The 20840-nt window shown below is 39.9% G+C and overlaps 1 protein-coding gene across 3 annotated transcripts in view; it reads right to left on the bottom strand.

Annotated features, from left to right (window-relative positions):
* Positions 1–5346: 5346 nt before the first annotated feature.
* The window catches only part of sos2 (son of sevenless homolog 2), a 51754-nt gene continuing 36260 nt past the window's right edge, over positions 5347–20840 (bottom strand). Inside the window, exons 11-23 of one of the 3 annotated variants that reach the window (XM_079573369.1) lie at positions 19745–19826; positions 19465–19587; positions 17464–17576; positions 15192–15414; positions 13457–13576; positions 13221–13383; positions 11885–12002; positions 11264–11436; positions 11050–11166; positions 9155–9419; positions 8013–8069; positions 7822–7925; positions 5347–5995 (exon numbers count right to left, since the gene is read on the bottom strand). In XM_079573369.1, coding sequence (XP_079429495.1) covers positions 5492–5995; positions 7822–7925; positions 8013–8069; positions 9155–9419; positions 11050–11166; positions 11264–11436; positions 11885–12002; positions 13221–13383; positions 13457–13576; positions 15192–15414; positions 17464–17576; positions 19465–19587; positions 19745–19826 — 2162 coding nt within the window. In that variant the 3' untranslated portion in view covers positions 5347–5491. Of the gene's footprint in view, positions 5996–7677; positions 7752–7799; positions 7926–8012; positions 8070–9154; positions 9420–11049; positions 11167–11263; positions 11437–11884; positions 12003–13220; positions 13384–13456; positions 13577–15191; positions 15415–17463; positions 17577–19464; positions 19588–19744; positions 19827–20840 lie in introns of those variants that run through there. The other 2 variants (XM_079573370.1, XM_079573371.1) reach the window with 2 other exon arrangements.

Genomic DNA, 20840 nt, shown 5'->3' with positions numbered 1-20840 from the left:
TTAATGATCACTGAAAATAGTTCATAATGTAAATCAAACTGATGGCAGTGGTCTCTCTTTTTATTTTATTTCACAATTGTCAGTCAACACAGTAATACTGCAAAGGGCCAAAATGGGTACAGTCCCTTTTAGGGTTTAGCAATGCTTTACAAATACTCAATAGTGTGACTTTATCATAAAGTGTTGCCTCGTTAGACGATAAAGTGCTATATACTGACGTAAGTATCGCTAAACACAAGCTTCCCGTTTAATATCTAGCTTAAAGTAATTCCCGATTCATAATAATTGACGAGGGGGGGGTTTGTTTGCACAGCGCAGGTCGTTCTCGGAGTGTTTCCCAATAACAATAAAAGGCCTCAGCTGCGTCGGATGCAGCGCACGAATCAGTTATCGGTTTGACGTTGGTTGAGCTACATTCAGATTGCGTGTCCAGGCGTTTTGTTCGTACTTTTTAGGCCACTAGGAAAACAAAATGAAAGTTGGAAAAGGTGAGACACTGCAGGTGGATGGAAAAACAGGTTAAACTCACGGATATCAACTTGAAACTGTTCCGGGCATTAGTCACAAATAGGGCTGGGAGATATTGACAATAATGTGTATCTTTTTGGGGACTCTCTCGACAACAGGGATGAAGTAATATTTCTGCAAAACATCAGAAATACAAAGAAAATGCTGCAAACATTATAATTTACATTGCTTTGTCGCTTTAAGAGACTATTGTCCTGAACAGAAAAAAACTCTTTCCACATTTTTTTTCTCCCCCAATGTTTCCCTCCATTTTTTTTTTTTTCGTTTTTCAAATTTTGCCCAATTTTCCCCACGTGTCCCTGTATTTTTCCCAAATTTTCCTACAATTTATTTAGTTTTTTGCCAAATTTCCCTTTTTTTCCTTCCTACTTCACCCCAGTTTTTCACTGTATTTTTAGTTTTTTTCCCACAATTTTCCCACATTTTCCCCAATGTTTCCACCCATTTTTTTTTTTTTTTTTTTCAAATTTTGCCCAATTTTCCCCTGTATTTTTCCAATTTTTTCAAAATGTCTCCATATTTTTCCCCCTCAATTTTCCTCCTATTTATTGATTTTTTGCCAAATTTCCCCCAATTTTGCCCTGTATTTTGTCCTCCTATTTCCCCCTCAAAGTTCCCTGTATTTCTAATTTTTTTCAAAACTTTCCCCAAATCTTCCGTCCAATTTTCCCAATGTTACCCCATTTTTTTTAATTTTACTTTTCCCCAATTTTATTTCAATTCCCCCCTAGATCTGTCCCAAATTTTCCTGTTTTTTTCTCAATTTTTTCTTTTTTTTTTACCCCCATTTCTTCCACATTCCTTGCCGTTGGAAATAATAGACTTTTTTTTATACTTTGACTTTAGCTAGTTATTATTGACTCTTTGTTTGTACTTAAAAGCTCAATAAATCAAGCTAGAAATTAGTCATCAATAAATCTTCATGAGGAAACGAAACGTCAATCTATCTTTGAGCTTCTTGTGGGAAGAAAAATGCATTCTGAGAAAAGTTACGACTTCCCTTTTGAATGTAATGTGGAAAGTAGATTCTCTGAAATAATAATAAAACTGCTTACTGTGCACATTTCTTTGACCGTTTCTCTGTTTCCAGGCGAAAAACTGACCAAAACCTAGAAATTGAAAGAAAAAACCAAACCGTGCAGTGTCTCGCCTTAATCGTTTCGCGGCCGCAGCAAAACATTTCGAACAGATCTCGGCACCATTCTTCAGACATGTTTAAAAAAATAAGGCATTCATTTGTTAGTAAAGTCGTCAACAAAATCCTATGGCATTTATCGAAAAGGCCTTGATGAGTCACAAGAAGAAAAAACAAAAAAACAAGCTGCAGGCGGCGAAAGTTAACGCCCGGATTTCCAGATTTTGACCTTCCCAAGATGGCCGCCGCGCACTTTCTTCCCTGGTTATGGCGATCCACACGGTTCTGTTAAGACATCAGCTTTTTCCGAAGTTCAAACGTCTCCTTTTCTTTCCCCGTGCCGTTTCGAGTCACGGCGGGACATTTCTTCTCGTGGAATAGTTTCGCTAAAGGTTCTTTTTTTTTTTTTTTTTCGTTATTTCAAATGTGCAAAGTCCTCCCGGCTGAGTTTTCCCCTTGTCGAGTTTCTTTTTTAAAGGCAACGTTATTATTTAGCGGACCATAATATTTGACAATCACAGTGAAAGATAGAGTAAAGTACATAACAGGGGGATTCAGTGTTGCCTCAGTACATTGTAAAAAACAAAAAAAACAAAAAAACAAAAGTATATCCCTTCTCCCCCTGCATAAAATAAGACTTTGGCAATAGTTTTTGTCAATGGAATCTCTCTCGCGACTTCGCACACGTCGTCTTCTCTCTTGTTCGAAAAGTTCCCCTCGTGCGAATCGCGAGACAAAAAAAAAACACGGTCGTCAATGCCCCACGAAAACAAAGCGATTGACACAAGTTGAGGCTACGCAGAGAAGGTCCGATGTCCGTCCCCCCCCCCTTTTTTTTTTTCAGCCCCCGAAAACACATTCATGTTAGTCATTTGAGTCCGATCCAGAAACGATGGGATTTTGAACAAGGGTTTGCGAGAAGAGTCGGGGAAATGTCGATGGTGACGGACGGAGGAGGAGGTTTGGAGGATTTCACAGGAGTGTGGGGCGATTGGAGACACTCGGTTTGGCCTGGTTTAATCTGGTTTAATCTGGTTTAATCTGCAACTTTCTACACTCTCCTGTCTGCCCCACTATGTTATATTTCAATGTGTAGAGCTGGGCGACATGGACTAAAAAGTCTCAATATTTTGGGGGACTTTCTCGACAATGATAAAGCAAGATTTCTGCAAACCGTCAGACAAGCTTCCTAATTTTTTGGGTTTTTTTTCCAACATTTTTTTTTCAAATTTCCCTGTTCCAACCCCCAATTGTCCCCCAATATTTCCCCTTATTTTTTATTTTTTCCCCCCTAATTTTAAGACTATTTTCCATTTTTATTTATTTATTTTCCAAAGTTTCCCCTTATTTTCCCCCCAATGTTTTCCTAAATCCTTCCCAATGTTTCGGCCATTTCAATTTTTTTTTTTTTTTACAATTTTTCCAAATGTTACCCATATTTTCCCCCTATGTTTCCCTGAATTTTTCCCAATGTTTCCGTAATGTTTTTTTTTTTCTTTTTCAAATTACCCCCTTATTTTCCCCCCAAATGTTTTCCTGAATTTTTCCCATTGTTTCCGCCTATTTTTTATTTTCGCCAAATTTTCCTCATGTTTTTCTCCCAATATTTCCCTGAATTTTCCCATTTTTTACCCCCCAAATTTCCCCCTATTTTTTCGCCAATGTTTCCCCCATTTCCTTTTTTTTCTCCAAATGTCCCCCATTTTTCTCCCAATGTCTCTGTCTATTTTTTACTTATATTTTTCAAATTTTCCAACAGTTTTTCCCCCCCAATGTTTCCGCCTATTTCTTTTCCCAATTCCTCCCGCTATATCTCCCTGTTTTTTTAATTTCCCCGCCATTTCCTGAAATTGCAGATAAACTCGATATTGTAAAGTATAATCTTGAAGTCGATATATTGCCCACCTCTACTCATGATGCAACAAACTCTAGTGGAGACATTTTGTTGGAGAGAGAATTAGTTAAGAATCTGCCTCTTGAAAAGAAGAAACCATAAATTGTAGTCGATTTTATCCAGTCTCGCCCCAACGCTCCCGTTTCCTCCTCCAATCTTCAAAACACTTCCATCTACATCCACCGACATTCCTACCACTTCCCCGACTCTTAAAACCAATCATTGCGTCTTTAGCGAGTGCTTCGAACGAGCCGCCATCTTGCTTCCTCCGTCGCCTCCTGGTTGGTTAGTTCCTCCTGGACGCTCGATGGCGATTGGCCGGCACTCCGGTGGTGCGTCTCATTCTCGTTGGCACAGCGGGTTCGTGAAGAAAAGGCGGGAGCTACTGATCCCCTGAGAGGCACAGCGAATGACGGGGAGGGAGACTGAAGCAGGTTCGGGGGGGGGCCAGTGAAGAAGCGTCCATTTTGTTTTTTGTTTTTCGTTTCCACCACATGATCAGTAGCCTGAAAGTTTGAAATTTACACATACATAATCGGTGGGAGTTCGCGTGGGAGCGGAGGAGTCCTGGCTAAAAGCGTTGAAACTTGGCGTAATGAACGGCAATGTAACTAGTAGTTTATGAACCACATTTAAAGTGCATGTAACAGGTTTCTTTCAGCATGTACGGACTGAAAAAGTAGGGAAAATGATCACTTTTTAGTCTTTCGGATCATTATTGTTGCTTTAGTTTGCTTTGGTTCTACAAGAGGTTCAAGAAGAATTTTAGACTTGGTAACACTTTATAATAACGACACCTTATTTAGCCTTAAAGGGATATTTCAGGATTTTTGACATAGGGCCTCATTTCCTAGTTATCCAGAGTGTTGATTTCTGGAGATATATGTATTTTTTATATTAATGCAGTCCTTATATTTGATGAGTTTAATGGTTCTAGGCTAGTGCTAGGCTAATGCATGTCTATGGTAACTAGTAGCCTGCATTAAAAACAGTCTGACACAAGCACAGTACAGGCAAATCACTTACACCACCAGACTACCCATATAAATGTATGTGTTGACTGAATAATTCTTTAAATATAACCATTTTGCATTTAAAAAGAACTATAACCTTTAATTGTTTGTAAACATTTAGGGCTTAGCTGGAGGCGGGAAGCTAGATTCCCATCTATTTCCATTGCAGCTGTTAGTAACGATAAACAGATGTCTAACTGTCGTTGGAAATATCAGATAAACCTTATTTTATCGTCTCAAATGTCTTTGTTGTTCTTGCACCTTGAGCCACAACAGGACCACATTTTTTAGTATTTTAAATCTCTAGTTTTAGTTTAATCTTATTTCTCTTGATCACTTCCTGCCTCCAGATGATGTCATCGATCAGCTTCCTGGTTGGAGTGATCTGCTAGCTTACCGGATCTACAGTAGTTTGTTTACCTGTTTACCGGCATTACTACACAATCAGATATGGCAACGTTTGGAGGACGACCCCATGATTTTGAAGAGGTTTTTAATGCTGGCTACTAGTTACCATAGACATGCACTAGCCTAGCACTAGCCTAGCGCCGCTAAAGTCTTCAAATATAAGGACTGCATGAATAAAAAATAAAAAAAATCTCCAGAAATCAACACTCTGGATAACTAGGAAATTAGGCCCTATGTCAAAAATCCTGAAGTATCCCTTTAATGAAAAATGAGTTAACACTTCTTCACATACTTCACTTATTCGTTGCCAAGTAGTTTAAGTAGTTATATTTCATGATGAGTTTGTTTGACGAAGCTTTAGATAATTTAGTGTAATTGATATCTGAGCTTATACAATATAGTACGAGATCTTAAAGTTTCGGACATGAACTACTAGGACATTACTCGATCTATTACTCCAAGTTCGGTCCAGCTCATTTCAAGCCACGCCCACTTCCTGGTTTTGCCGCGTCCCTATTGGCTGCTCTCCGCGTTCTCCAACAGCGACAGGCCTTGCAGGGGCGGGGGTAGCAGCTCGCGTTTGTAAGTCTTTGGCGGTAGTTTGGGCAGCTGCGGGCTGGAGTTGTGCCGCGGCGGGACGGGCGGCGCGGACATGGGCAGCGGGCACAGGCTGTTCTGGCTGGCGCTGAGCGGGCAGGTGCGGCGGGGGACGCGCGGCGACGGCGTGCTGGGCGGGGTGTTGGGCGAACTCGGCGAGCTGTTCCCGAAATCCCAGTGGTAGCGTCCGACCGGCGAGGGCTGCAGGTTGAGCGGGTAGTTGATGAAGATTTCCGGCGGGCGCTGGGGCACCGGGGGAGGGGTGTCGGGCATGGGGTCGCGGGGCGGGGGCGGAGGGGGGCTCGGTAAGGGGCCGTCCACCGGGAGGGGGCCGTTGTAGGGAGTGCGCGGCTGGGTGCGGGGCAGAGGAGGGGGCAGCCGCGGCGGGATGGCAGGAGGGTTGTCCGAACCGGAGCCCATCTGCAGACGACAGAAAGAAGAGGAAGAGATGAAGACCAAAACGATGAGATAAAGAGTTTAACCTCTTAGCCCCCACCTCGACCAAGTGCATTTGAAAGCTAAGACCTACAACACGGATCTAAGCTTTTTCCTTGCTCGGTTAAGCACATAAACGTTAAAACATGGTTTAAACTAGAAGTTGACCGATATATTGGCCGCTCAGTATTTGGGGATTTTACAATATCGGCTATCGGCTGATCTACCACCGATATTAGCCGATATCTCCGGGACCAAAAGTGATAGAGATTTCCCGTTATGAGTGAAGTCAGGGCTTTGACTTTGATTTAACATTTAATTTCACAGCTCTCACTTTGCGGAAAAAATATAGGGATATATATCGTATATTGATATTCAACCAAAATATATCAGGATATGACTTTTGGTCCATAAGATAAGATAAGATAAGATAAGATAAGATAAACCTTTATTGATCTCACAAAGGAGAACTTGTTACAGTCGGCGTTACTTCACAGTCTTATTGTACAGTCTGACAGCAGTGGGGATGAAGGCTTTGCGGTAGCGCTCCGTCCTGCACTGAGGGTGTCTCAGTCTGCCACTGAGAGAGCTGCTCAGCTCTTCTACAGTCCTGTGCAGTGGGTGGGAGGTGTTGTCCATGATGGAGGTGAGCTTGGCTAACACCCTCCTGTCCCTCACCTCCGGCCCAATATTGCCCAATATCAGACAGATCTAAACATTGACAACATGTTAAGAACAGACCTGAGCTCAAACCACGGCTCATCAACCTCAGTTTAAATTATGTTTAAAACGTTATATACGTCCTTTAAAACCCTCTGACAGACCAGCTGTACAGAACAAAAAAGAAAAATCACAAATGAACAGGCTGCATGTCATTTTGAAGCACAGAACCTGGAGAATTTAATCACCGAGTTAGTTCTAACTGACTAAAAATGTTTATCCCAGCGCAAAATGGCACAACTAGCAACAGCATGCTAATGCTAACGGCAGTATGCTAATGCTAACGGCAGTATGCTAATGCTAACAGCAACCCGGCATCGGCCTTAGAAAAACCCATCGGTCGACCTCTAGATTTTGCATGACTTTAAATCTTTAAAAAATGAAAGACTAATTGTGTATGTAAAGTGGTTTAGGCAGGGGGTAGAGTGCGTTTTGTTAAAAGTTGTATTTTGTCTGTTTATGGTGATAATTGTAAATTGTAAAATTTATTTAAATACACTGCCTGACCATTCAGTCACATTTGCAAAACTATGTGCAAATCTTTTTGCAGCGGCACTTACTGACAACCTGCACTCGGACTGTAGACTTTGCACTGCCGATGCCGACCTTGATATTCTACTCTTTATAGTCTGTTCTAATTTTTATTATATTTTTATTTATTCTTTATTTCCTTATTGTTTATATTTCTGCCCCTAAAGATTTTTGCTTTTACTCAATGTACATAAGATACCTCTAATGCACATTTCTTGTCTATTTTGTACACCCTGACTGTGCCGAATGTAACAAGGGAATTTCTCCATTGTGGGATCAATATAGGATTAGATTATCTCATCTTATCTTCAGGATGTTCTGGTCGTCAACTGATCTCCTTTTTTGGGCACATAGTGTTTCTGAGCCTAGACAAGAGCAACTGCAGCGACCTCAGAACAGTCGGTCAGATCACGGAGGCCACTTGTTTTTTTGTCAGGCAGTGCATATTCCACTTAAGATCCAAAATGGCAGACTCTCTTTCTCATGATATCTTCAAAAAGCGCCAGTATTGCAGAGGGCGCAGTATTTCCCCATAAACCCCAGTGAAGCCTCTCTCTGACCTTGGCTTCTGACAGCGCGTCCTTCCTCCTCGGCGGCAGAGGCGGCGGCTTCAGCGGCTCCTCCCCGAGCTGATGCAGGCTGCCACACGACACCGACTGAAACTCTGAATCGAACAGAAACAAAACCGGTCAGCGATCGACACAATCAACACATCACTGACACAGAGGAAGAAGGGAGAGCGTCCGCAGACCTTGGGACTTACTGGATGGCGGCAGAAGAACCGGAGCGAAAATAGAGTTACTGCCGGCTGGAGGAGAGAGAGACGGGAAACATTAACATCCAAAAACTAAACCATTAAACATGAATACAAAACATAAACAAGAAACATAACAAGCCAATTATTAGAAAACTAAAAATATATTAAACCTCTTAATCTCCACCTGAACCCAGCACATTTTCTCCAGTTTGGCTTTACCCAAATCTAAAAGCTCCTTGAAAAAAAGTGTCAAAACAGTAACAAGAGCGACAAAAATGTGATGAAAAAGCCACAAAAAGAGGAATAGAAAAGGGACAAAACGCAACAGAAGAGTAACAGAAATGTGACAAAAAAGTGACAAAAAAGTGATGAGAAAATGAGAAAAGTGATAAGAAAATGAAAGTGTTGAAAATGTGACAAAAATAGGACAAAAATCTCACAACAGTGACAAAAAATTGGCAAAAAAGTGACAAAAAATGTAAATAAAAAAATAAAAAAAGACGAAAAAGTGACAAAAAATTATGAAAAAGTGACGGAAAAATTGTAAAAAATTGACAAATAAATGTAAAAAAAGTGAAAAAAAATTACAAAAAAGTGATGAAAATGCCACAAAAAGAAGACGAAAATGAAGATGAAAATGAGATTCAAAAAGTGACAAAAAAGCCACAAAAGAGTAACAAAAAAGTGACAAAAAAGTGATGAAAAACTGTCCAAAATGTGATGAAAATGTGGGGGAAAAAATGTCAAACACGGGGGAAAAGATCCATTTAGATGAGATTTATAGGTCATAGCTTTTGAATGTGGCCTATAGGCTGTAACCTTTTAGATTTGGGTAAAGCTGGACTGGAGAAAATGCACACACAAAAAAAATGACAAAAATTTGACTAAAAAAAGTGCCCAAAACACACACATAAAAAAGTAACCGTTTTATAGGTCTTAGCTTTTAAATGAGCACCAGTCAAGAAGCTTTTAGATTTGGGTAAAACCGAAGTGGAGGAAATGCACTCCAGCGGTTAAGAGGTTAATTTCCTAACTCTTTCAATCAGCCCTACAGCCACTTTATATCATTATATCACGATTATACAAAGAACTCGTCCCAGGATGCTTGTTAAGGTCTTCTGTTTTCGCCTCCTCACCTCCGTACGAGCTGCTGAGGTCGTGCTCCATGAAGACGTTGCTGAGGTCGGAGGAGGCGGACTGGGGCGGCGTGGGCGTGTTGGGGCTGGTGGGCACCGAGGCCGAGGTGGAGGGTTCCGTCTCCGTCTCCGCGATGCTCCGGAAGGTGATCTTGTGCGGGGGCTCCCTCTCCAGCGGGACGGGGTGGCCTTTGAGAGTGCCCGAGGTGGAGGTGCGCACGGGCCTGATCCCCGGGGACTTCAGGGAGTACACCGTCTTTCTGGGCTGGAGTCGACACATTAAAGAAATATGAAAATAAAGCTACAACATTTATTTGAGCAGTTTGAGTTGAAAAGGGAAAAGATCAAATTCATCAAATTAAGTTGCTTTGATACAAGGTATAATTGTCTTGAAAGGTGACAACAAATAAATTACTATTCAATTATAAGCTTTGTAAATGTTTTTTAGTTACTTACTTATTAATCTTTTATTTTACTTGTACTTATATTGTTGTATAAAGATTTACATATATATAAAGCAGCAGGTCAAACTGCATGTTTTTGGTTGCCTTTTTAAAGCTTTAACACAATGTTTTTTTATGCCACATAATATATGAAAACAACCTTTTCTGAGACACTTGTCACTTTCACTGTAGCAATCAATCAATTAGCTGCATGAAGTCGGGTTAGTAAACTTGTTAATCTCCTAGAAGGACCAAGTGAAAAAGACTAGAGGCAACAAAATGATCAGAGCAAGTCTATCCAATGTCCAACGCTACAAAAGAGCATCTTCAGAAACTTCAAATTGCTCAGAACAGAGTAGCTGGAGTTGTGCACCACGGTCCTTTTTCATTCACATTGAGTTGATTTGTGTACGAAATCCGCGGTATAAATAAAGTTGCTTTGCCTCCTTTTCAAACAAATGTCCATGGGATGCACAAAAAATTGTCCTGGTGAACGGTTGAGGCAAAATTACTCATGTTCATGCACAAAGTTCTGATGGAGCCCAGTTCTTTGTTTAAAAAAAGTCTAAATCAGAGGGTTTTGTCACAATTATGTGACTAGAAAAGACACGACAAATTCTTTGGTTGTTTTCAAACTCAATAGTAACTCAATGAACAGAACTGTTCTGTTCAGAGGAGCAAAAGCTTGGAACTTGCTTGGCTTAAATATTAGAAGCACTAAAAATACACTACATTTTAAGCCGAAAGCAAGTTTTTACCATTTTCCAAATTATAATTTTATCCGTTTTGTAAATGTAATTTTATATTAGACCAGGATTCCAAGAAGACTAGAAACCACTTTGTGGAAGCTGATGGGGATCCTAATAAAGAATGAAGTCTGGTGAATGTGTATTTCTCACTCTTTGAGCCTGCACTGGATACTCGGGGCTGGGACAAAATATCGGATCAGACTTGGATCGCAATACTTTGTGCTGCAATACCAAGTATCGATACGTTATCAAGTATCGCAATACTTTAAATACTTGTGTTTTCAGGCATTTTTATCACACACTCGCACTGTTTTCCAGTAACAGTTACACAGCACTTTGTTACTTTTTGTGTTACTGTATTTTTCAATCTTAACACTTTAGTAACTGTAAAATGCCATTTGGTTCATTACTTTAGACATGAGTTTTAACACATTTTAAGGTAAACTTATTACTTATCATAAATCAGATCAGCTTGTGATTATCGTGATATTATCGGATTGTGACAAAAGTGGATCGTCCCAGGACTACTGGATACTATACTTATTATTGTGCTGATGTTCACACAGTGGGTATTTATGGCAGGACATTCTGCCCCATTTATGCACTTTTTGCTCCAATATACTAAGTAGTGTTGTGATGCAATTTTGCTGTTATTTACATGACAATAAAGTCATTGGTCTTTGGTCTTGGCAGAGGCACTTACGAATCGCGGAGGCTGCCTGCAGTTTCGCGGCTCGATCTCCAGCGACATGTTGAAGAGATAATCCGCAAACTCCTTCTCGCTCCTGTTCCCCATCGGATTCAAGTTTTCAAAGAACCTCTGGAAGAAACAAAATCACCACAATATTGCATTTAAAGATGTTATTCACAAGAAAAACAAGACAGGTGTTATAATAACTGGATAGAGGCCTGCTCACCCTGATGTCCTGCTCCCCCTTGAGGCAGTAGGGCTGGTTCTGGTACTGCTGGATCTCCCCCGTGATCTCGGCCACTTTCCGCCGCTTGCTGAAGTTGATGAGCTCTTTTCCGTGGCGTTTGAGATGGTCCGGGTTCCCCTCCTCCGTCTTTAGGATGTTCGTTAAATAGATACCTGAAAAAACACACACATACAAGTCAGAATAATGGCAGCGTTGTCGACTCCCTACAAAACACTGATGCATACATGATTTAATATGCAAGTTTATTCAAGATTTTTGACTAATTATGAGCAGAAGTTTATTTTGTGAGTGGAAAATGGCTCCTAGAAACGAGAACATGCTGTCCTCGAGTCTCCTCTATGGAAACTTTAGAATACACACAAACAAAGCGACTCCGGCTCTGACACTGTTGAGTAAAGATCAGGTATGTTTTGGGCAACACTCATAAAACTCCTTTGAAACGCGGCTTGTAAATACAGGCACAACATGACGAAAACACGAGCAGTGATGACAGAAAACTGAACAGGCTTCTAAGTAATTTGAACAAGACAAAAGTGAAAGCGTTTTCGATTAAAGTACTGATGCTGCCTTGAGTGAAATACTTTAGGGAGCAGATCTTACCAAAGAAAGGCACACAGGGCGGGTTTATTGACTTGAGTTTCGCCAAATATTTCTTAAAATGGTCCTGGCTCAGCTCCACGGCCTCCTCCAGCACTTTCTTCTTCCTCTCAGGGATCGCCTGTTCAAATGAAATACAGTTTTAACATTTAGAATGATTACAGCCACAAGTATGTATATAATAATGGTATAAAAGTTCACTGGACCGAGATACTGTAGGTGAATAGGGGAAAAAACTCCAATTTAGAGATATCAATTTGAAACCTTTGCTGAATATTACTGATGAAAAAAATGCATTGCAAGTTCTCTGTCATCTTATCTTTTCATATAACATTGCAATTGCAGATACTTTCAGGGACGAAATCTAAATAATGTATAGACCCTGATTTTTGGTGACGTATCCGTAACAAAGATTGTTTCAGAGGGGATTTTGGATCTTGTTTAGTTTTCGAAAAAGCTAATAAGTATATAATATTTGTGGATGAATGTGCCAGGGAAAGCCGGCTTTGTGAAGCGACGTAGTGGCTATTTCCGGGATCTCTCCAATTTACTAGCGACAAATACCATATTTTGGGGGAAAAAACAACAGGCTGAATAGGTGTACGGTTTGCTAACGTAACACATTGATGGTTAGCGACATGAAGCATAAACGAACTACATAGGTGTCTGGTATGTTAAAGGGACGATATGAAATTTAAAATGTTAAAAGTAAGTATTTTCCTCCCCCTACATGTTCCAGCCATGTCCTAATGTGTAGAATGAGCCCAGACCTGTTCACCACAACTGCCTCTAAAATCCTGCACTGTCACTCAAAAAGGTGTTAATTCAGGTCTGAAGTGCCGTCATGCACGAGCTTAAAATAGAAGCTGCAGTTACGCGTAAGACCTGAGGTGGCAGTAGTGAGTATAAAATGACCAACTTGCATCTAGCCCCTTTTCCATCAAATTTGCACGTTTTCGCCTGAAACAATCACAAACGTCCTTCAAAATAGGGCTGAAAGATATATCGTTATCGTATCGATAACGAGATATGAACATTCACGATATTAATATCTAACAAGGAATGATATATCATTATATTGATATCAAGATATGAACATTCAAAACATTAAAATCGAAAAAAGCAAGACATAAACGATATAGATTTTCATCAATAAAACTCTCTTTATTATTAAGTCTATTTTTCTGAAAAATGCTTGGTTTTCCACTAACTCATAGTTATATCGCATCGATATGGAGATATCTGGCATGAATATCGAGATTTAAAATTTTTGTCCATATCGTTCAGCCCTACTTCAAAACCCTGGAGGGACTGACTCTCTGTGCCTCGAGTCTCTCACCTCGAAAGTGTGGTCGAGCCTGTAGACGGGCACGGAGTTGATGGCGCTGACGACCTCCAGGACTCCGTTGAAGTTGTTGAGCTCCTGGAAAACCTGCAGAATCTCGATGATGCGGATCATCACGGCCACGCGCTCCTCCAGGTTCATCATCTCCACGATGCACCTGCGTCAGAGCAGCGGCGGGTCAGAAAAACGGCGTGTTTAAAGCCGAGAGAAGGAAAGAGAGGGGGACTCACTTTTCGAACCAGAGCGTGAGGTTGGTGGTGTGGCGGATCATTCGCAGCAGGTTCGGCGAGTTCTTCTCTTTGTCCTCTTTGGTCCAGACGCTGCCGACGAGCTCCGAGGGACGCACCGCTCTGAGGAGACCGCAGAGGATTTAACAACCACAACCAGCCCTTTTTTCATTCAGATATTCAGCTTCTCATATGTAGTTGTACAGTTATATCTTGGTTTACGATACCGATACTAGAACGATTTATCGATACTTGTACTAAAATTAGGGCTGGGACAAAATATCAGATCGCAATACTTTGTGCTGCAACACCAAGTAATACTTATTCTATCTATTATCCATCATCTATTATTCAATTCTTGCGTTTGGAGGCATTTTTTAAATCACACTCCTTTGTTTTCCAGTAACAGTTACACAAAACTTTGTTACATTTTGTGTTAACGCACCTTTCAATCTCAACACTTCAACAAATGTCAGATGGCATTTGGCTTATAAACTTTGGACGCATGACTAGGGATGCACCGATCCGATACTGGTATTGGATATCGGAGCCGACACTGGAAAAAATATGATATCGGGTATCAGCTACAAATATCCGATACTGAACCGATACCAGTTTTGGCTCTCAGCGCTCTAAAAACACAACTTTTACCGACTAAATCTTCGTGAATATGGGCATGATGTATGTCTTTGTAAAGAACCTGGAGAATTAAATCGCTGAGCTACTATGAACCTTCGCAAAATTCTGCGGCTAGCAATAGCATAGCTAAAGGTAGCAGGAGCTAACGCTAATGCCAACGAAAACTGGTCAAGGCTGGGACAGGACCTAACATAGAAATACCTAAAATAGCCTAATAAAATAAAGTAACCACTGCTGAAGCCAAGTGTTTGTATTTTAGTTAAAGAAATAACTGATCTGACATATGTGTAATGATCAGATCACTTCATGTGAGTTGTTTATATTAATGTAAACAAAAGCCTGTCATATACCCAAGGATATTTAGAGCAGAAAAATCATCCTTGTTAAATGTATATCCAAGAGTTTATCAATAGATATAACTGATAATTGATCTTTAACTTTCCAAAAAAATATGACTTATTGATCTTACAATGGAGAAGAGACAATAAATGTTTTCACTCAGAGAAAGACACTTAAGAAAGTCTCTTGGTATCGGTAAATATATCGGCAGATGCTCAAACCAGAGTATCGGTAGCAAAAAAGCTGGATCGGTGCATCTCTACACATGACGGTTTTCTTTTTACACATTTTAAGGTAAATATATAGTTTAATATAATAAGTAGGTGCTTTATTTGTCATTGTACAATTGATGAAATTGTGCAACTTAACAAAATTGTGTAACTTACTATATCGTAAAATATTCATCATCTAGAAGAACCATGAAACAGAACAATAATGCTGGTAATATTGATTCCATACAATATATTTCTATTAAATTTGGATCATTTATTTGAGCTGAAACAACCAAATAGATTCCTTTAGTCAGGGTTTCTACAGCAAGTCAAATGTAATGCTTTTTAATGCCATTTTACCTCTATAATTGAATGCCACAAAGGGAAAGAATCTTGGCATATTGCATTCATAAGATTTAAATACATTTGTAACTCTCATTGTGGCTCCTTGTGGCAATATATTGTGCAGCCCAAACAGCTGGATTTTCGTAAGATGTCACATACAGTAGTTCTACAGTAATGTGAAAGGCTGCAGTTCCTCCCCTCACCTGTAGAGCTCAGACTCGAGCAGGGTGAGCTGCCGCGCGATCTCGATGGGGTGCAGGGTGAGCAGGTCGAAGGTCTCGGTTTGTCCCGCTCTGCAGAGGTGCCACTCGATGGGAGGGGGCGGACTCTCGAACGTGATGTTGTGACTGACTCCGTTCGTCTGCGTCTGGAGCTTCCTCTTTATGATCTTATTGATGGACTCCACCCACTTCCTCATCGACTTCCCTGTGAACAAACAGAAAGGCAACACGTTAGAAGAATGGGTTTGTATCTTTACAAAATCAGGTGCTGAGGGAAGATTACATAGACGTGTGGCCCAGGTCGAAACTGGGACAAAAGGAGGATTAAAAAAAGATATAGAATCAACTTTTGGCAAGTCTGAAGCAGCTCTAATCCAAAACTAAATCAAGACTAAGGCAGAGGTGTTGAGTCGCACAAGCTTAATATAGAAGCTGCAGTTACGCATCAGACCTGAGGTGGCAGTAGTGTGCATAAAATGACCAACTTGCAACTAGTCTCTTTCAATACATTCTTTTGGATATTATAGCTTTAAATTCCTGTTATATAATAGGAAATAACGTCTATCTAAGGATAAGAAAGTAACTCTAAAGACGCAGCGGGCAGGGTGGTGAGGAGTTTGCCTGGAGCGCCCTCTGCAGGTAGCAATGGGAATATCTTTATTCTTTCGTTCAAAAAGACAGATTCGACCAGAAGAAACATTTCCTTTAAAAGCTTTGTGTCTTTGTGAATTTGTTTTGTCAGTAGGTGTCAGTAGTGACCCCTGATCCCCCATGGCATTTAGAACACAATACTTCTATTTAGAATTAAGTTTACAGTGCAGAACTTTCTTTCCCCCAATCCTTGAACGACTCACTGCCCCAAGTACAGTGAAAAAAAAAAAAAATCACCTCCCGTTGCGGCTGTCATCATGTGGAGAAAAAATACCTGACGGCTCCCTGTAGATGTTGAAATATCAAACAAACAGACATTTCCTGAGGATTTCAGCTGCGTCAGAGCAGGTCGGTCAGATGTTTATCAGTTCACAATCTTTTGTAAACTTCTCTCATAATGAAACTCTGACTGTGTTCGCCGGTAACTGTTGCGGCTTCTGCTGCTTCAAACAAACAAGTGCGATCTCTCCATGTGTTTACATGGTGAGGGGCAGGTGTGCTGCGAGCTGAGGGAGATGCGGCGCGAGTCTCCTTCTGCCGTATAAAGTTCGCTCATCGTTTGCGACGATGGCGCATCTAGCGATGCAATGTGGGAATGCAACCATGGCGGTCCAGAAAGTAGAGTAGCTTTAAAGTCGACTTAGATGATTCTTCTAAAAAAAACAGCTGCACTTCAGACGAGCATTTTGTTGACAAGGCTTGCAATCGCTTCTATTAATATAAGATTTAGTTGTTTTTGATTCACTTGTTGACTGTAAAGCTCGGTGTGATTATATTTGCGATAGGTTCGATATGAATAAAATGTCTTCTCGTCTTCCTGATGCAATATAACCCAGGAAGATCATGCACTTCAGCAGCAGAAGAAGAAACGACCAAAGCAAACAAGATCACTCAAAACTGTTGAATGAAGAGAAACACTACTAGCATGTTATTGACAAGGAAACATTATGGTGTTCACCTCAGCCCTGTTCACTTTTGTTGACTCTTTGTGTAAGAACTTCCAGTGAGTTGGGATCTTATTACTCAATGGAAGAGCGTGAAGAAAACAATCTCAAAATCTATAAAACTATTCTTAAAGGCTAAAGTCGGGGCTGAACCTGAATTACTCAGACACCAAAAGGTCTCGTTCAGGACAAAGCCGGTTTAAAAACCAGGACATAAAACTAAAGTAAGTAACTAAACTAAGTAACTCATGCCCCTAGAGGCCATAAGCGCCACTGCAGGTGTCGTAGCATGTTGCGTTTTTTACTCATTAATTGTCTGTGAGAGTAAATACTACGCTGACAGAAAAGACAAAGGGACAGGGATATTGTACATCCTATTACACAATGGAGATCATTTTCTTCACTCAAACTTGGCTGTAAATACTGATTAAGTGGCGCTAGCCCGCAGTTAGCTTTGCCCGTTAGCCTGTTAGCTTCTTTTTTGTGATTCTATCAGTGTGTATTGCGCCTACAACCCGGTGCAGGGAGATGAAAGACCCCCCAATCATCCCATTAACACTTGTATTACCCCCAGAGGGACTACGAAAAGGATTTATTAAGGTAAACAAGTTACTTAGCTCTTCTTTAAAATGGCTCTGAAGTGTCTGCGTGCCACTGACCTCTGAGTTGTATTTTGCTGGTGATGTACTCCTCCAGTCGGCTCCTCAGCTCCGGATCGTTCTCGAAATCGTAAAAGTGATGTTCTACCCACTGTCGGAAAACATTCAGGACTCTGCCAAAAGCAAGACACAACTCAACTCAATACAAACGAGGAGACGCAGCTCTAAAGACCAAGTCGTTCTCGGAAACAAGGGGCTGCAGATTTAAAAATAGCTTGTTTAACGGCGATACGTGCCAGGATTTGATTGAAACTAAATGATAATGCTTCAACGTTTTATTCTGTCGCGACGTTTAAGAGGACACTCGACTAAAAAGGCTCCGCTTTGATTTGAAAATAAACAAAGACTTCAAAGAGAGACCACACAAGACTTTCCATCGATTTAGGGAGAGGCACGAATAATAACTATTTTTTATACATGCATTTTCAGATACAGGTGTGACAATATATCGATTTTGTGATATATCACGATATTTTGCAGGACGATACCGATACTTTTTAAATCTGAAATCTACTTTCATGCATATAGATATACTTTTGATGATGTCATGCATATCAATGAGGTAAAAGTGCTCCACATGTTTTCACAGGCAATAGAGGCCAAAAACTGATCAAGGATTCAGTCAGAACTGCAGGGGGCAGCACTACAATTGTCACACAAATTACTTATATTTGTTATAATTATAAATAAGAATAATTTGGGGTTGATTTATTCCTTTTGAAATAGGACGGTGATATTGTTTATTTAAATTAAGTCACTGAAAGATCAATAGACCCATTTTCAGTAACTCACTTATTTGAGACAAAAGGGTAGAATCACATGAAAACAAATGTAAACGATGAATAATATGTAGAATGTTTAAAAAAAAGAAGGTTATGTGTTAGGTTAGGTGATGTATCATAGGTTAGGTTTGTGCAATATATCAATTATTGCAGTATCGGTGTATTGTAAGATTATCGTTATCGTGAGCTAGGGCTGTGCAATTAATCGAAATTCGATTACGATTTCGATTACAACAGTAAACGATTACAAAATTAGCATAATCGCAAAAAATCGATTATAATTTTTTTTTTTCCAATTTTTTTTTCCTAATTTTTAATTTTTGGATTTTTGCCTTTTTTTTGATGGATTTTTGTCTTTTTTTCTGCTGGATTTTTGTCTTTTTTTGCTGGATTTTTGTCCTTTTTTGGATGTTTTTTTGCCCTTTTTTTGCTGGATTTTTGTCATTTTTTTGATGGATTTTTGTCACTTTTTTGCTGGATTTTTGTAATTTTTTTTGCTGGATTTTTGACACTTTTTTGCTGGATTTTTGCCATTTTTTTGCTGGATTTTTGTAATTTTTTTGCTGGATTTTTGTCATTTTTTTGCTGGATTTTTGTCTTTTTTTGCTGGATTTTTTTAATTTTTTTGCTGGATTTTTGTAATTTTTTTGCTGGATTTTTGTTATTTTTTTGATGGATTTTTGTCACTTTTTTGCTGGATTTTTGTCACTTTTTTGATGGATTTTTGTCATTTTTTTTGCTGGATTTTTGTCACTTTTTTGATGGATTTTTGTCACTTTTTTGATGGATTTTTGTCACTTTTTTGATGGATTTTTGCAATTTTTTTGCTGGATTTTTGTCACTTTTTTGATGGATTTTTTTAAAGGCAACAAATAATCGTTTGAATAATCGTGATTTCAATTATGACAAAAATAATCGTGATTATTATTTTTTCAATAATCGAGCAGCCCTATCGTGAGCCATGTATCGTATCGTGAGGTATCCAGAAGTTCCCACCCCTATTATCTGACTGTTATTGCAAATAGATTTGAAACTGGTTCTAAAAGCCAAACTTCGCACACAAACAGAAGTCCAGAAGTGTAAATATATGAGGAAAAACATAAAATACAAACAGCTTAACTAATAAAATGGAGAGCCTTTGCGATTTTGCCAATAAGGACCTTTCAAATTGCAGCACCAAATGATTCAATAAAATAATATCCTTGTGTTTATTCTGTACCTGAGCTGGACCGGCTGGACGTACTCCTTCCTGAACCGCTGCAGCTCGGCGGCCATGGGCTGGTCCCCGTTCCACAGCGCCTGCCGGTCCTCTTCCGTGGGCTCCGGCTCCGGGATCTCAATCCTGCCGAGAGAACAGATGAACTTGATGAAAACACACACAGAGAGAGAAAAGAGCTCCTGAAGTTTTTAGCTATATGTGCAAACGTAAAGCTTTAAAGAGTTCATCAGCTACTTAATAATAAAAAACTGACATTAAGACCCAAGTAGGAGCACTGTACCTGTCTATTAGAAGTGCGAGCAGCTCCTGTGGTTTACAGAACGACCGGTACGTGGTGAGGAACGTCCTGACGAAGTTTGGGTCTAAAACAGAAGAAATAATTGAGACAAAGCACTGCATGTTAAGCTGATAATGATACAATTATAAGCATAAAAGACTACATCAGTGGTTTTCAATGACTATGGTATTGGGACCTACCTTCAGCCAATCATAACAGACAATCAAAATAAAGGTATGAAGTTATCGTTTATGTGATAAAGATGTTTTGCAAGGTCAGGAAAGGCGATCGATGGGTGCTGTAATGTGAGGCCGAGTGTGGAAGGAGTTTCTACCTTCAAGGATTTGGTAAAAAAAAAAAAAAAAACAGAAAAGAGGATCTGAGGTTATAATATCTAAGTACAGTATTTCTTTTCTGGGTTACGTTGATTCAAGCATTCATCAACGTCTTAACCCACACCTGAACCGACCACATTTGTCCAGTTCAGCTTTACCCAAATCTAAAAGCTTCTTGAAAAAAGTGTCAAAACACTGACAAAAACAAGCCGAAAACGATGAAGTGCCAAAAATGCAACAAAAGAGCAACGTAAATGTGATGGAAACACAACAAAAAAGCCACAAAAAACTCAGTTTGGACGACTACAATTTTAATCGATTTTATTGGAAATAAACTTAAAAACGTCTTCTGATCTTTCATATGAAGGAAACTGCTCAGAGTTCTGCTCATTAATGTTAAGATTCATAATATAGCCAACAATAAGGCCCATAAAAATGTTATTTCTGTTTTTAATATTCTTTTACTTTGAAGTGAAACTTCTTAAGCCTTTAGTTTTATCATCCTCGAGCTCAACTGTGATTGACAGCCGTCTCCATGGAGACTTAAGGGGAAAGGGGCGGAGTTAATGCTGCAGCAGCAGCAGCTCAGAGCATGAGAAGCAGACCGGGCAAACTTTGCTTTAGCAGATAAAAACTCCATCGAGCACAGCGAAAACACAATGCGTGGCCTTTGTAAGGCTGCAGAGATCACTAGAAAGTCGCTGGCTGGTTCCACCGGTGTCATTTTCGAGAACGGTCCCTACGGAGCATCTGAAATGCTGCTA

Source organism: Gobius niger, assembly GCF_951799975.1.
Source record: "Gobius niger genome assembly, chromosome: 16".
In the NCBI taxonomy this organism is placed as follows: domain Eukaryota; kingdom Metazoa; phylum Chordata; class Actinopteri; order Gobiiformes; family Gobiidae; genus Gobius; species Gobius niger.
The sequence above is the reverse complement of the archived record's forward strand: the minus strand, read 5'-3'. Positions and strand labels throughout refer to the sequence as shown.